Genomic DNA, 16,737 nt, shown 5'->3' on the forward strand with positions numbered 1-16,737 from the left:
ATTATTTGTCCAGAATTTATCTGAAAAGATAGATTACTTCTATCTTCATTTGATATTATGCAGCTTACTGCCGTTCTGCACTGAGGACTGGAGTGGACACAACACCTGCATAAATATTATTGCTTTTTTTACTACCAATCAGTGTATATGATGTTTTATATTTTATTATTTTTGCATTGTGTAAATATTTGTATTGTATTGTTTATATGCCTTCAAGTTTCAACATCTCGGGGTATAAATGTGCATAAGGATTTGTATAGAAATCCTTAATGTGCATTTCATTAATAAATAAATATATCCGATTTACTCCCATCTCAAAAATATCATGCAAATAAATAAATTTGCACTCGAGGGATCCGCGATCATCAAGGAAACATTTCTAAAGTTCGTAGAAATCCAAACCTGATATTATGTTTTTTATGTTATCGTTAACTTGTTGACCCCATCTTGAACCCCAAGAAAACATTTATTATGATTTTTATAATCGATACACAACGCAGAGTGTCAGGCCTGATTGACCACCACGTTTTTAAACGTATTAGTGTTTTGTCGATGTGTATTAGATTAAACATAAAAATGGGCTTGATTTATCAGAAGAAACTTGTAGTTTTCATATGTCCGTAGACAGAGTGAAAGTAGAAAGTTTACTTCCGTGTTATAAAAGCTGCTGCCGCTAGGAGGCTTGTCTCTGTATTTATGTTTTTACCCACAATTCCTGAGATGTAGCAGTACAAGGAGAAAACAGATGAATACACATTCTGAAAATGGCATTACACAGGTCTTCAATTTCTGCTCGAAGAGGATCTAAAAATGACGCAAACAAGGACGAAGATGAACCGGAAAATAATGGCTATATTCAGATTTTGGTAAAACCACTGGAACAAGGAAATTTTAGTTTAATACTCAACTGGTTAGGCCTGTCAAATTATTCCTCAAACCAACTCGGGGCAGTGTACGGTTTAGGATTTGTTATTACTAGTTTATTATTATATCATGTGCTAAGGTGTGATATTGGATCATTATTTCAAAGAGTTTGTGGGGTCCTTGTACCCGTTTTTACAGTAATTTGTGCGTATTATTGGTTGTCATTATACTTGAGAAAAACTTGGAACACAACAAGTGTGTATTTGCTATTCTCATCATGTTTTTTGGGAGAAACTGTTGCCCAGATAATACTGGGTGCTCTATCCGATAGTAAAAATACTTCAAGTTTTGTGACGCAACCATTAATTGTATTTATTGTATTATTATCTATTTGCATATCTAGTGTTTTTTCGTCACTTGAAACACAACATAGTGCTGCCGTTATTTCACTGGTTAGTTTTACAAGATTTTTAGCGTGTTCAACGCTCACAGATATCCCACAATGTCTCCGACCTTATGTTGCTTATATTTGTGGTTTAACTGGTGTGATTATTTCTAAATACATGGAAACTATATTGAAGCCACCTATCAATAATTTCATGACGAGTGAGGGCAAAATTCCAGTAATAAAGCGACGACGGTCAAGCACATCCACTAGTCATGCTTTTGCTCCACACAAGAATACGAGAAGAACTTCACTTCCAGCACTTATTCCTAAGTCTCAGGTAAGTTTCCCTTAATTGAAAAATTCTATGGGCATGATACTGCAAGATTTCATCAGTTTTAACCTACCAAAATCCTGTGATCCTTGACCCTTAGTCTAGTGTGACAATATATTTTATTAATGTGGTACAAGAATCACTGTTACAATATTGTGTTAAGAATTGTTTGTTCTGACGTCAATATTTTGTGTAATGCGAGACAAATAGCAATGATGTGTCTATGAACAAATGCACCAGCTACATTGTACATGTACGTGTACAAAAAAATGTAGCTACCATTCAGTTGAGTTTCTCTCTGCATAAAATCTTCTGGATTCTTGTTAAAGGTTGAAGCTCAACCCAAAGTTCAAACATTTACATCTACAAATGTACCATAGTATGAAGTTGATACTCAACCGAAAAATGAAGAAATCTTATTGATTGTTGATTATAACTACATGTACATATTTTAAGTAATTTATCTGACTGAAAAATATAAATGACGTGAATGTTTAATTAGTTTAAAGACCTATGGATTACATGACTTTGGTTTTTTTATCCAATTTTATATTGTTGTGTTGTTGTTCATTGTATTTAAGGCCTTTAAATTTGGTAACAGAATGAGTTTTGATTTTATCAGCTCTCAACAGAGTAATTAAATATAACTATACATGTTATTATTTTGAATTATCCCATTGTTACAGATACAATGTAACAATACATGTAGTCTTATTAGAGCTGAGACAATTCCGCTTTAACTGATTGTTCATCTTTGATATCGCTAACCGAATTTTACATATATACTATTAGAACAAATTGAATTGAACTTACTGTAATACATGTATAAATATCAGTTTTCAAGTGGTTCATCCAGTGGATTAAAGATTTAGGCCAACATATAACTTTATGGTTTTGCAGTCTTTGAGTGCAAATTAAAGTGTGTTTAATATCTGTATTAAAAAAAATCGCTTTATTTTATTTAGTAATTTTGAGTATTCAGAAATTTTTAATGAGTTAATTATCAGTTTCAAATTTAGATTACTGAGAAGGTATTTGGCAAAATGTTTATTTTATATTGTAAGAATATTTTTGATACACTACAGTACAAAGTAGATCAAAATAATATTAGAAAAAACATTCTACATGTACAAAGTAAAAAATCCAAGTAAAAACCTTAAATACAATATTTCATGTATTCCGCTAAGTTTACAACATACTTTGTACATGCTATTTTAAAAATTAAGTTTATTGTCAGTTTTGCATCTAAAAATTGTACAATTCCCAGATCTAATATATATCTTTACAATATATTTCAAGACATACAAAGTATGGATATGGATTTTATATGTACATGTAGATGTTAATTTACAGGAACTTCCCTTCATACAAGTATATACATGTATGTACAGAAATGTATGTACATCATAATTTTAATTTTATAATGAGAGTGTTTTCTGTAATCAAATAAAATTGATGGTTTTATTACCAATTCGCAAATATTGAATAAATAGCATGAATAGATAAAATTGTTTGTACCAGATATCTATATCATATCAACAAATTTACACCTTAACCTAAATTTATTGTTAGTTAACACATTGATGAAGTAACCATTATGTTTATCTCAGAATTGACAACACTATTTGTAATCATGGAGACATCTGGTTACCATTGTCCAAATTTAATTTTAATGAAAGACAACTCATGTATCTTATGTCATAAATGGTAGAAAAAATATGTTGTATTAAATGTTGTACATATGTAAATAGTATACATACAACATTAAAGGTTTCCTGATGCCAGATTTAAGTTTGAAAATTACTAAAGGAAATATAATGCATACAGAAAAAATCACATGTAATACAAACTATGAAAATATATATTGAATATAAAAAATAATATATTTGAATTGATTAAAGGCCTGGCATACCAAATGATTTACATACATGTACATGTAATATGTACAATTTACACTGAGGAACTGGAACTGCCAAGATTTGGCAGGATCATAAATCAGTCATCATTATAGAGTTACATGTAGTTCGAAAATACATGTACATGTATGTAGTGGATAGGCAGGTGTTAAGAATGTTACTGTTTGGTTAGTATTGTACAAAACAATTCAAGATTGAGAAGTGTTTTACCAAAGGGTGACGTCTATTTGTAACGGCAGTTTACTGCACATTTTAGAGAGTAAAGTTCTATAGCCTCATATATACTGCTCCAAAACTCACAATATAAATATACATGTATTCAGTTATAATCAAGAAGAGTGAAATTCATTATATTATGTTACAAAAAACATGAAAAAACTACATATATATATATATATATATAATGCCGTCAGGATTTTAAAGTGTGAGTTCTAATGTCATTTCCATCCTTAGAAAAAAAATCAAAATATTCTGAATGTACATTTGCTTTCATTTATTTCAATATGAAGGTTGACAATGAATTTACTATTTATAATTGTCCTATATACAATTGTAATTTTAAAATGACAATGAATTTACTATTTGTAATTGTCTTATATACAATTGTAATTTTAAAATGACAATGAATTTACTATTTGTAATTGTCCTATATACAATTGTAATTTTAAAATGACAATGAATCTACTATTTGTAATTGTCCTGTACATTTGTAATTTTAAAATGATAATGAATTTACAATTGTAATTTTAAAATGACAATGAATTACTATTTGTAATTGTCATGTACAATTGTAATTTTAGAATGACAATGAATTTACTATTTGTAATTGTCATGTATAGTTGGAATTTTAATAACTAATTAAAGATTGATTTATTGTTAGCTCTTTAATGTTCAGCAGCAAATAATACTTTCACTGTCAGGAGTTTGCTTTGAAGTGTGAATATTTACAATGTCTGCCATTTTCAGGCTTCATTATAAAGTTTTTTGGTCAACAAGGCCTTGGCAATTTTGCATTTTGTAAATTTGAGTTTATAAATTTTTCTTTTCTTTTATCTCTCTTTTAGATTAAAAGAGTGTCATAATGATAGGAATTTCTATCAAAACTTGCTCTAATGTTATTTTGTAACTTAAATTTAATTTATTATGGAATCTTGCTCAACCTTCATGTCAGAGAATCATAGACTAGGTGAGATATCATAAAACTTTACATGTAAGAGAAAAAGAACTTAATTTGAATGTTAAATCTAAAAAAAACAATGTTCATAACTACTTGTTAGTTTGGTTATGACCATAGAAATATAACTACATTGTAAATCTTATTAATCACTTACTGATTATGTCTAGTTATTTAGATTTCTCACCTGTAATTAATGTCATTACCTGTACTAATCGGTCATATATCAACCTTCATTTATGGATCAGTGTATTTGATCAGTCCTTGTAAATTTTAATATATCAGATTCATAGATAGGAAATAAATTTTTCATTTGTGCTGAAATTTAAATCCTAAAATTATTAATGTAGGTTGTAAGGTCTCATTTAAATGGTAATACCTAATGTTGGTTAAAAGTGCAAGTTTGCACATACTGACAAGAAAGAATGGCCAGTTGTTGAACTAGGAACCTATTAAATGTATAATAATCCTTTAGTATATAGGCACTTGACATACAGTGTAGACTTAGAATTGAATATTTATTTCCATTAAAGTATTTATTTAGATTATAAAAAAACAGCTATGGATGTAATGTAGTTGTGACAATTTGTGAAGTGAGCAAGTCAAAGATTTCATTGATATAAAATCCAAAACACAATTGAACACTCAAAGATTTCTTGCTCAAGACCATTTTTTCAAGAAATGCAAGCAATCAGAGTTAACATGGTTAAGATAATAATAAGATGATTTAGATTATCTATTCCAAATTAAGCTCTTCCTAAATACACAATAAATTTTCAGCATTAAACAGTAAATCTTTGCAAATATATCATAAAAATGATCCTGTTATAAAACTTTTTTTAATTAATGCACAAATTCTCGGACTTAATATATGAAGGGACTTAATGTTATTATGTATATTGTGCTTGACATTGAAAATGAAAACAATTTTAAAAAAAATTGAGAAACAAGGTAAAGAGGCAAATTTAGACAACCTTTGTGCACTCAAACAAAGGAGATGGTATGATAAGGCCACTTTTTGGCCCCTTGAATTTGAAAATCAGAAAGTATTATAAATTTAGCAAAAACATCCTTCAAATGTTCATAAGACACACAACTGCTGAAATAACCTCATTTTGAGATCTTGTCATTAATATTTAGATATATGCAACAGATTTACCCTAAAAGATGTTTATGTGTGAAAATATCTTTTTTGGTAAAGCTGTTGCTCATATATCTGTATAAATTTTGAACGAAAACGTAAATTTCCACTCGTTTGTGACCTCATAGTGACATTCATAAGTGACCTTTCTCTACTAAAGTTTCCAGATTATATTAACCTGTTTATTCATCACTAAAATTAAATAAATTTGAAAGGCTTGAATAAGTTTGCTATTTTTGCAATTTATGAGGCCAAATCGTGGAACTTAATCATAACCTCCTCCTCTAATAACTTTATTATCAATTATCAATTGTCACTTTTTCTTCAAACCAATTTTTATAAGGCAAGGTTTAGGTGAATAAAGATGGAGAGTGGAGAAATGTCAGGACTAATAACTTAAATGTGGAGACTTGAAATACAAATAATATAAAAAAAGATTCTAGGAATAGGAAAATAGATGTGTAATTTATGTACATGATGTAAGGCGTTGAAATAATTGTTTCTGCATGTAAATACAATGTATGTATTTGCATGATTTATTCTATGACAGCTTCTAGTTAAATGCTTAAGTTTTACTTCGACACTATATTTTCATGTTCAAAATGTATTTTGAACAAGAATTTGAATTTCTGTTACCATTTAATTTTGATTTCTGGATTAACATTTGTATGCTACATGTATGCTGTATATTTTATAAAAAGATAAAAAGTTTTCCCATGGCCAAGAAATAGATATTAAACATAATTGAATTCCTTATGTGTTTTAATAAGACCTCATTTCTTTGACACACAGTAATTCAAGTTCCTTACATTTAGATTGTAAAGTTCATAACTATAGATTTACTCTCTGTCATCCAGGGATTTTGTTAGCATCAAAGGACTTTCAGGTGTGTATTGGAATTCTATCCACAACTTTTTCATATTAATAAGTTCAGAATGAAATTGATTTTAGTGATCAACTTACACGGTTATAACATTTTCCTCCTAGGAATGCTAATAAAAGCTTACATGGTTATTAAAAATCTCTTAATTTGTATTCAAATGGGAGTCTGCTTTGTTACACATCCTTTCCTTTGACGGAGTTCAATCATCAAGTGTATTTTTTGTCCAAGTTTTCCAGCGAATTGAATATTTAAGTTATCATGATATTATGATATTTCAAAATCTCATTTGTTCATCAATCATAATGGGTACAGTATAGAATACATGTACATATATAACATTGCTTGTGAATATATATTAAAATATTTTTATGTTCAAGCAAACTTTATAGAATTTAAAAGTTTACAAAAAAAGATTTATTAATATTTTCTCAATACATACATACGCATATATGGGGGTCTGGATGGGGTTTACAGAACAGGGAATTTAATGGCCAAAAAAAAATAGTGAATAGAGAAAAATGAGCCAAAAAAAATGGGGTGCAAAAGAATAAAGAATAACTGAAAATTAAAAGAATCAAGTAATAAAATACTGATTACAGAAATGTACCATAAACAAAATAAAGATATCATGTAATACCAAATAAATCTAATGATACAATAACTTTTATGCCAATTTTACAGATTAAGCATTATTTTTAAAGATAAAGAAATTTTTATTTAGACAATACCCAGAAAAAGCCAATAAATTTGTGGAAACAACAATTTTTTTGGCATCACCACAGATTTGTATAGTAAACAATACAAATCCTTGGCATCACTATAAAAAGAAACTGAAAAAAGAATGTCCTATAGACTACGTTAAATGTCAATGAGACAGATTAATCCAACAAATTATGTTAATTGGAAAAATAATCAAATCTGAGATCTAATATCTGTCTTTATAAGTTATGCAATGTTTTGGGTGATAGATAAGAATCTGATTGCAAGAGACCAGTGTTGAGTCTTGTCATAAGAAGTAAGGTGAGATTGTACATGTAGTTCACAGATTTAAGAAGTAGTTTTAAGTTTGTCCTTCTATTATGAGGATTTAGATTTCATTACAAAAATCTATGGACCATGCTTCATACAAAATGTTCTTGGGTCAATGCTTGGCATCCTAATTAACGAATGCAGAAGTATCAAGGGCTTAAGTATCCTCTTGAACTGTTTCATTTAGCTTTGTATGTTTAACGAAAATTTGTATAAACATTATAGGAATGCTTTTTTGTGCCTTGTCTACAATAAAAGATGGTAAAGGGGTGGCATTATATTTTTGGTTTGTACATCCAGTCTGTTAACGTCTGACTTATATCAGGTTGAAGATTTCAGTTATGAATTGGTTACGTCACATCAACTTGAAATTAAGTACATTTGTTCATTACGAAGTGATATTAAGGTTATTAAGGTTTTAACCCAGATTTTTCGGTTTTCACTAAACATGGAAGTATGATAGACTGATATTGCATTATAATTATGTTAAAGTTTTTGGTTAAGGTAGTTAAGTCACATGATAACTTGAAACTTTACACATTGTTCATAATGAAGATTTAAAAATACAGTATATGCCAAATATAGGGTTTTGTCCAAGATTTTGTAGTTCACTAAATATCATAATATGGTAGTGCCAGCAGAGCATCAGGTGTCCTACGAACACATACATGTAGTCTTTAAGATTGAGTTACAGTAGTTGATTTTACAGTTATTTTGTAACCAATGTCAGATCTTAAACCTACTTGAGACAAATTTTGTCTAATTATACATAAGAAGTTGAAGTACTTTTTTTAAAATACCAAAACAGATGATACTTGTCCTTCAGAGATATATGTAAATATGTATTCAGCAAATTGCTTTTCATGTAATATATCCATCTGAGGTTGACTGTTAGCTGTGGTCATCAACATTTAATAGTAGCAATGAAAGACCACTGTAAAAACAGTTTGGTTTACTGAAGCACAAATAGTGGACAAACACATGGTTTACTGAAGCACAAATAATGGACAAACACATGGTTTACTGAAGCATATATAATGGACAAACATATTTCTATTATATCCTATACTAAATATTAGGATTTGTTAAAGCTTGAGGGACGTCATAAGTGTTAAATGGTATAAACATATAATAACAGAAAGACGATATATGGATCAATTTTGGCATATTTAATTAAATACTATAATGAAGTATTTGAGAGGTGAATTAAGTTGGCCAAAATCTGGGGATTAAGGTATAGGACCATTTCATATATATTTATATTCCTCTAATGTTCTGTAAAAATATATAGATATGAAAAGAAAAGGGCAAGAAAAGTATTTAAACCTTCCTTGCTTAATGTTTATAGATGGGATTATTGTTGATGAAAACATTGAAAGAAAAATATCTAGTGCTGTAAATTGAGAAATTTTGCTTACATTTATTATTTGTAATTGCTGTCAACAATGTGCAAAAATGTTAGATCAGTTATTGCAATTGCAGTTAATGCTGCTGACAAATGATGCTTTTAAATTTTTAATTTGGAACACCTATCCATTGCAATTTCACAATAATTTAATAAAAAAAAAAATAGCAAAAATGTCTTAATTTACTTGTACAGTATAGGATCTGTAATATTTTAAAAGATAAATGTAATATGCTAAAGATATTTGATGCAACTAAAAATGAGACCTATAGAATTAACTCATTACCAAATTTGTACTAACATGTCCATGAGCAACATGATGAGTGAAGAATGTGGAGAAGAATCTGCTTACCATTTCGGAGCACCTCTTAGATCGCCCTGGAACAGTTTTCTATGTTGTGTTTAGTGGAGTGTTATTTGCTTTTTGGTCATTTATCTTCTTTTGACATGGTGTTGTCAGTTTTTTTTTTTTCGACTTATGAGTTTGAATATCCCTGAGGTATCTTATGCATCTGTTTTAAAAGTAGTAAAGATTTGAAACAAAATAGGTGTCAAACGTTTGAAGATTGAGAAAAAACATCTTGAAAAACATGAATAAATCCAACCTTTATGAAATTACAAATTCTGATCTTATGCACATTAGCCGAAATTTACACTGTTTCCATTGGAATGTAAACGTTTAAGAAGAAATTTATAGCTCATTTTCAAAAAATTATGTCATGTAGATGATTGAAATTAGTCACACAAGCTTAAGAAAAATAAAGTCAAATTTAAATATGTTCTCAATTTTCTTAATCATGTATGAGATGGATGTGTATTTTATTGACTAAATGATCAAAAGGCTTAATTGGGTAATTTCTGTTCATTTTGCAGTTTGATATTGAGAAATAAATGGATAACGTGTCCATGAGACACACTTAATGCCTGGCCCTCCGGTGACGGTGGGGGCATAAAAATAGGGACTGCCATTTTTAAACGAGCATTTTTAAGGTCAGAATGTGTCTCCTGAATTTACTATTAAGACATTTATTTACTTTTTTGTATAATTCTTTTTTTGAAGTCCATTTTCATGGAAAACTGGATATATTATGTTACTCTGTTGATGGATGTGACAGAATGCAAAATAAAGGGATGCCATATATGAGCAATAGGAAAACTATATAGATCATCAATAATGCAGTGATCAACATTAAGTTCTTGTTGTTAGGTCAGTTTCTCAGATACTACAAGCAATAGGTCAACTAAATTTTGTTTATAGAATGATTTTAAGGTTTACATGTCCATCTAGTAGGGTTCATCTGCCCTTAACCTATGTTTTAATGATTAATTGGTCAACTTTAAGTTTTCTAGGTTACAAGTACACATACATGACATAGGATGCCTGGGTACCATGATCTTAAATTTTTCATCATAAAATGCAATCATGATCAGTAAAGCAGGCCAGACATTTCAAAGTGTTCACTTTTGTTGTTTTTTTTGGCCATCATCAGCAATCCTTTTAAAATTCATATCGCATATAGCCTGGAAATATAATTGCAGTTAAATTATTGTTTTACACCAGATGTGATTGATAAAACCTTATATAAGGTTCTATTTGGTTACCAAAGATTGATTTTTAGTCTATTGCTGAAGGGAATTCTTCACTGATATTGTAGATTAAAACATAATAAAGCTTCTAGTTTCCATTAAGAATGACAATAGAGACATCTTTATTAATCTCAACTTGGATAACTTCTGATATTAAGAAATGAAATCATTGATACTTAAACTGCAGATTTTATGTAAAGTGACAAGTACTTCTCTACAAGTACAGTTGATAATATTAGAATATTTGAAAATCCATATAAAAATAAGGAGATGTGGAATGATTGTCAATGAGACAACTATCCACCAAAGTTCAAATGAAGTGGATGTAAGCAATTATAGGCAACCGTACAGGCCTTTAACAATGAGAAAAACCCATACAGTATGGTTGGCATTAAAAGGCCCTGACATGAAAAATATGAAACAATTCAATTGAGAAAACTCACAGACTAATTTATAACAAAACAATTTACGAAAACAAAAAAGACAGACATGAACCAACAACAACCACTGAATTACAGGCTTGAGCGCTCAAAAACATGTTTATACATGAAAAACATGAAAAACAATGTGAAAAAAGAGAGAAAATTAAGATACCAGAGGAAAAATGAAAATAAGTAAAAAAAAAAAAGAAGAATGTGTCTGAGGACACGAATGCCCCCACTCAAACTTTGCAGTTTTTCAAGTTTAAAAGGGGCATATCTCTAGAACGGTAAATGACTCACTTTCCAAATTCAAACTCTATCTGCAAGTTTTGGTTCTGTTCATTGTGTATGAGTTTCATAAAATTTGGATGAGGAAAGTTAGAGTGCGAAAAAGAAAATGGGACGGACGGAAAGACTGATGGAAGGATGGTCAAAGGTTACAAACACTTAATGCCCCCATTGCCTATGGCGGGGGCATAAAAATCAGACAATACCAAGTTGTGAGGTTGCAGAAATTCTGAGATTAAACATTTCACTTTAAACATTATTGTTTTCCCTTACATTGTAGTGTTTCAGCCTTGACCTTCCATTATTGTTTTCCCTGACATTGTAGTGTTTCAGCCTTGACCTTCCATTATTATTTTCCCTTACATTGTAGTGTTTCAGCCTTGACCTTTCAATTTTTGGCGTCAGTTTTACTTCAAACTAAATTGGAATGAGTTAACCTAACTTTCTGTTGTAGTAAACATGACAATATGTAAGTTAAGCTTCCATCAAATGATGAAATTACAGCAATGTAATGCAGCGACTAAGTTATGTTAAAGTCATTATATATCTTGTAAAATCAGGCTAAAAAAGATTTGTACTAGTACTTTGTGTGCATATATCACAATAGTCATAGATTACTTGTTCATTTATGTAGAAAGAATAATAAATTATGATTTTTAATAAATATGAAAAATATTCATATATATATGTTTACAGTGTATGATTTCAAAAGTTGGCAAATGTCCAGAAGAAAAAAAAGACATGGATATGTTATTTGGCAATAATTCATAATTGATACTTATAGAAGAAGGATAAAAATTTAATGTCCATTATTGTTGACTTAAATATTAAAATGAAAATACATTTGGTATTGGTGTAGGTTATTTCATATTGGTATACAGATTAAAGCAATGTAAATACTATCTAAGTGTTTAAGTGTCATTGGTAATGTGATGATATAAAATGCCTCATGCTGTGTAATGGATCAGGCTAACAGAGGCTGCTACAAAAAATCGTCAGAAAACTTGCAGATCTCATAAGCTTTAATCATGATTTATTGTTTAAGAGGGGAAAGTTATGCAATGTGCATGCTGCAAGGGGTTTTTTGTCTGCATGCGATTGGATTGATCTCCTTTTGTTTGAAATGAAATGATTGATTGATTGTTGCTTGTTTAACATCCATGAATTACAGTAGATTTGGTTCATCTAAGTCCATGAGACAGTAACCTAACAACATGATTAACTAAAAAAAGTGTCTTTAGAGAAGCATATTTAAAATTGAGTGGAAAAGAAAAGATGTAATGGATTAATCTGTACATACACTTGTTTGTTCTAGATCAAACAAAATCTGTACACACACTTGTTTGTTCTAGATCAAGTTTTAAAGAAAATTATCCATCAGAAACCTACTTGTACATGTACATGTTGAAATATTTCCGTGCAAATTTCCAGGAAAATAATGAATAAATAAAAATATATAAAATCTTTTGAAAACTTGATATTTAATACAGTAATAAATTATGCCAATTTTTTTTCTTCATTAAAAACATTAGTTAGTATTTACGTTTATATATATATTGTCCCTCGGTTCAAAACACAAAACATATGATTGTCTCGTATAATATTATAATACAATTTATGCAAATGAGATAAACTTTTGATCCTCTTACAGTAAATAAGAAGTTCTTTAGATGTTACATGTATTTTCTAATTATACCTTTATACATGTCATAAGAAGCAAATTATTTTTAAAGTATTTTGATTAATGTTTTTAAGTGTACTAGATGTCAGTATAGAGATTGTCTGTTGTCTGTATTAAACAAAGCTATCAGATATTTGGTTTAAAATGTCCTTTCTTATATTTGAACAGATTTTGTTAATAACTTATATAATTAGTATTAGATTGAGCTCATTCAAGATAACATTACCTAGTGTTATTTACATGTATTTTGTTTATAAAAAGTATGAGTTGAAGCCCTGTTGTCACTATCAAAGGTAACTTGGTCCAAGTCATTTATTGTCACTATCAAAGTTTTTCATCAAAAACTTCATAAATAAAACTTTGACCAGGTAAACTTGGTCCAAGTCATCAGTTGTTACTATCAAATTTTTTCATCAAAATATGGTCAAAGAAAAAACTTCAATGTGATTGGGTAATTCCTGTCCATCCAAGTTTCAAGAAAAATAGGATGAGATTCTATTCTATCCAAGTATGTCAAAGTTTTCTTTGCCAATTGCCACTTTAAAAAAATCCATCAAAAACTTTGACCGAAGAAAACTTGTTCAAGAAACTTTGATAGTGACAACGGGCCTTAAGTAACACTAACAGTGGAAATATGATTTTGCTGCAAAAATTTCTACAGATCTTCTCTTGTAGTTTAAATTCTATAAAGTTTACTTTAATCTTTTTGCGTAATGAATTAAAAAATTAAGATCATTTAGATCTTACATGTGAATGTAGAACTCTGTCTGGTAAAATCCTTAACCTTCATCATCTCAAAGTCAAATAATAAATTGATAAATGCACTAAAAATATTTCAGAAATGATAAAGCTTGCAAAGTGGTAAAGCATCATTTATCAAATCATCTGTCATGTGTATACATAAGTTTGATTGTTAAATCATTTCAGTATTTAGGATTTCACTTTTCTGTTGAGGATTCACCTGGAAGATACAAGTTCCGGATGGTAGAATTTTCTTGCCTCAGAAAATGTGAGAATAGTTCAATTGAGATAATATTACAAAAAAGTAATAAATGCATATATATATTTATATTGTAATAGAGTAAAAGAATAAGAGAAGCAAATGTCTTGATCCAGAGCAGAATTGGTTGTGCTGACCAAAATGGAGACAGTTCTCCTTGAGAGGAGACCGGTCAGATGTAATTACATGTACAAAAGCCACTACATTGGAGGACATGTTTTACACTGTTGAATGAAGTGAAAATGTGGAATTACTAAACCAATAAACAGACCGAATTATCATTCATTAATACATTGATTCTAATCTTTACTTTTCCATCAAAGTATCTGGTTTTAGATGACATTATATTACGTCATTTGTGCATTTGTTGGACATAAAATCTACGTCAGTATGTTGATCAAAGGGATGAATATATCTTAATTGGAATAATTTCCATATCTCTAGACTTGGATAAATGCTACAAATTATAATGCTTTGAAAATGTCAAGCAGACATAATGATCCTGTCTTCACTAGGATGCAGGGATCCTAACTTTGCACATAAAACCTTTTAATGATGTCATACATCCATGTATAATCAAAGAGTTCTGGTAATGGAAATTGTACAAATCAAACCTTTTTTTATGAAGAGGTGCCTTATAAGTTTGAAGGTACACAATGTAGAATGGTATTTAAAGTTGAAAGGAAAAGTAGGAGGAGAATTGACTACCTTCAACTCTCTTCTCTGCATATTTTGGTATATTTTAATTTTTACAAATGGGGTATTGAATTTACTGAAATATTGAAGGAAGAATATTTGATATTATCAAACATTTTTGTGATGTAACTTACTAGACATTTAATAGTCATTTTATTGTAACATTTAAGTGCTTAAAAAAATTTGGTTTTCAATTATACAAAACAACTTCTTATGCAATGTAAATATGTACGATGTAGATATGAATTATTGTTTAATGTTTATAGATTAAAACATGGCATCCATCTGTAGGGCAGTTTGATCCATTATATATATATATGTATCAAGGAATTTATTTCTTCAACTATACATGTACTATAAGTAATGTTTTTATATGTTGGTGACTCTGAAAAACATAATTTCTTACATAGTTCTCCAAATCATTAGAAAATTAGTCATAAACAGTTGTTAAATAGGACCAACTACATCATAGTATCAATTAATGCATGGTATCTAACTTACCATGACCTTATAATTTCATTAATCAGACAATCTAATGGCTTTGACTTGGTCCAGATGTGATCTCAATCAATTTATATTACAATTCAATTTAATTTAATGTTCTTTTTATAGCAGAAAAATTGTAGCAGTTTATAGAGAGACTGGTGAATATTGATTTGAGTTGAAAGAGGTCGCCTGTATTATAAGGGATATTTGGCAGGTTTTGCCAAAAAAATCTGTCCATTTGAAAATACAGTTAGGAATGAATTAAGGTTTTTTCCATGAATTGAAGTTTTCAGTTTGTGATGAATGCATCAGCTCCAGAGGTTAATTTGTCTAATCAAAAGTTTTATACAATGAGATTATCACAATTTTGCAATCAAATGTCATAAGTTGTATTTATAGGACATACAATCTTTCAGCTTAAAAATGTCTAAAGAGTATGCAAAATTGAATTTTGGGGTTTTGCAGAAGAAATATGTAATTGTATCAGTATTGGCCCTTTTTGGCCAAGTGGGTCTAAGTAATACTGTGATCACTTATAAGCCTGTCAACACTGAGGTTACGAGTTCAAACCCTGCTTTAATTTGGGCAAGGATCTGTGTTCAACTCTGATCTTAGTTGGCTCAGGAATGCAAATTTTCCTACCAAAGGTTGGTGGTTCTCTTCAGGCACTACAGCTTCCTCTTCCAATAAAATCAGGCCACCATGATATAGCCAAGAGTGCTGAATGTGGCATTAATCACAAACAATAAATCAATCAATCAATCCACTTTTGCTTATTTACAATTATATATATAGTTGAATCTATTACTAACAGTTAAATTCAATGTGTGGGACAAGCTACAGTCAATTAAGTTTGGTTTTCTGTTACATGTTTATTTTTATTTAGACTTGCATATGAATAAATAAAGTACAACTACATTAGTTATAGTCATAATCTATTAGACAGCAACCCTATGATAAAAATAGCCAAAAAGACATCTATAATGACAACTCACAATCTTCAAGTCTTCTGAATGTCCTTATAATTATGATACTCAGGGGCGGATCCAGCCATTTTTAAAAGGGGGGTTCCCAACCCAGGATAAAGAGGGGTTCCAACTATATGTTCCCATTCAAATGCATTGATCATAAAAAAAAAGGGGGGTTCCAACCACCGGACCCCCCTTGGATCCGCCACTGATACCTTTTGTTTTGCACATTATTATTTACTGCTTAACCAGAACTTTATATTTAAACTCTAAATCAAGCAAACAAATCTTTTATAACTGGGACACAATATTCTCAAAAAGGGGACTGGAGCAAATATCTTTTTTCTTTTTTATACAATTTACATTAGCATGTATAAAAAATCCTTAAAGAAATGTATGTAAAATGTAGATGTCCATTTTATACAGTTTATAATTAATCACATAATTTTATGAATGAATTATAAGCATGATAAGTACA

General features: G+C 29.6%; 1 protein-coding gene across 1 annotated transcript; it reads left to right on the top strand.

Moving 5' to 3' along the window:
* The first annotated feature begins 314 nt into the window (after nt 1-314).
* On the top strand, nt 315-16,212 carry LOC127725677 (cGMP-inhibited 3',5'-cyclic phosphodiesterase 3A-like). Its single transcript, XM_052232828.1, has 2 exons — nt 315-1,589; nt 14,190-16,212. Exons 1-2 carry the CDS (start codon nt 765-767, stop codon nt 14,268-14,270), a joined length of 906 nt encoding a protein of 301 aa, XP_052088788.1. The 5' UTR covers nt 315-764; the 3' UTR covers nt 14,271-16,212.
* Nucleotides 16,213-16,737: the final 525 nt, after the last annotated feature.

The sequence above is a fragment of the Mytilus californianus genome, unplaced genomic scaffold (assembly GCF_021869535.1).
Source record: "Mytilus californianus isolate M0D057914Y unplaced genomic scaffold, xbMytCali1.0.p SCAF_15, whole genome shotgun sequence".
Taxonomy (NCBI): Eukaryota; Metazoa; Mollusca; class Bivalvia; order Mytilida; family Mytilidae; genus Mytilus; species Mytilus californianus.

Coding starts and splice junctions, on each gene's coding strand:
- LOC127725677 (XM_052232828.1), top strand. CDS start 765: ATGGCATTACACAGGTCTTCAATTTCTGCTCGAAGAGGATCTAAAAAT. Junction 1,590..14,189: donor CACTTATTCCTAAGTCTCAG/GTAAGTTTCCCT, acceptor ATATTGTAATAG/AGTAAAAGAATAAGAGAAGC.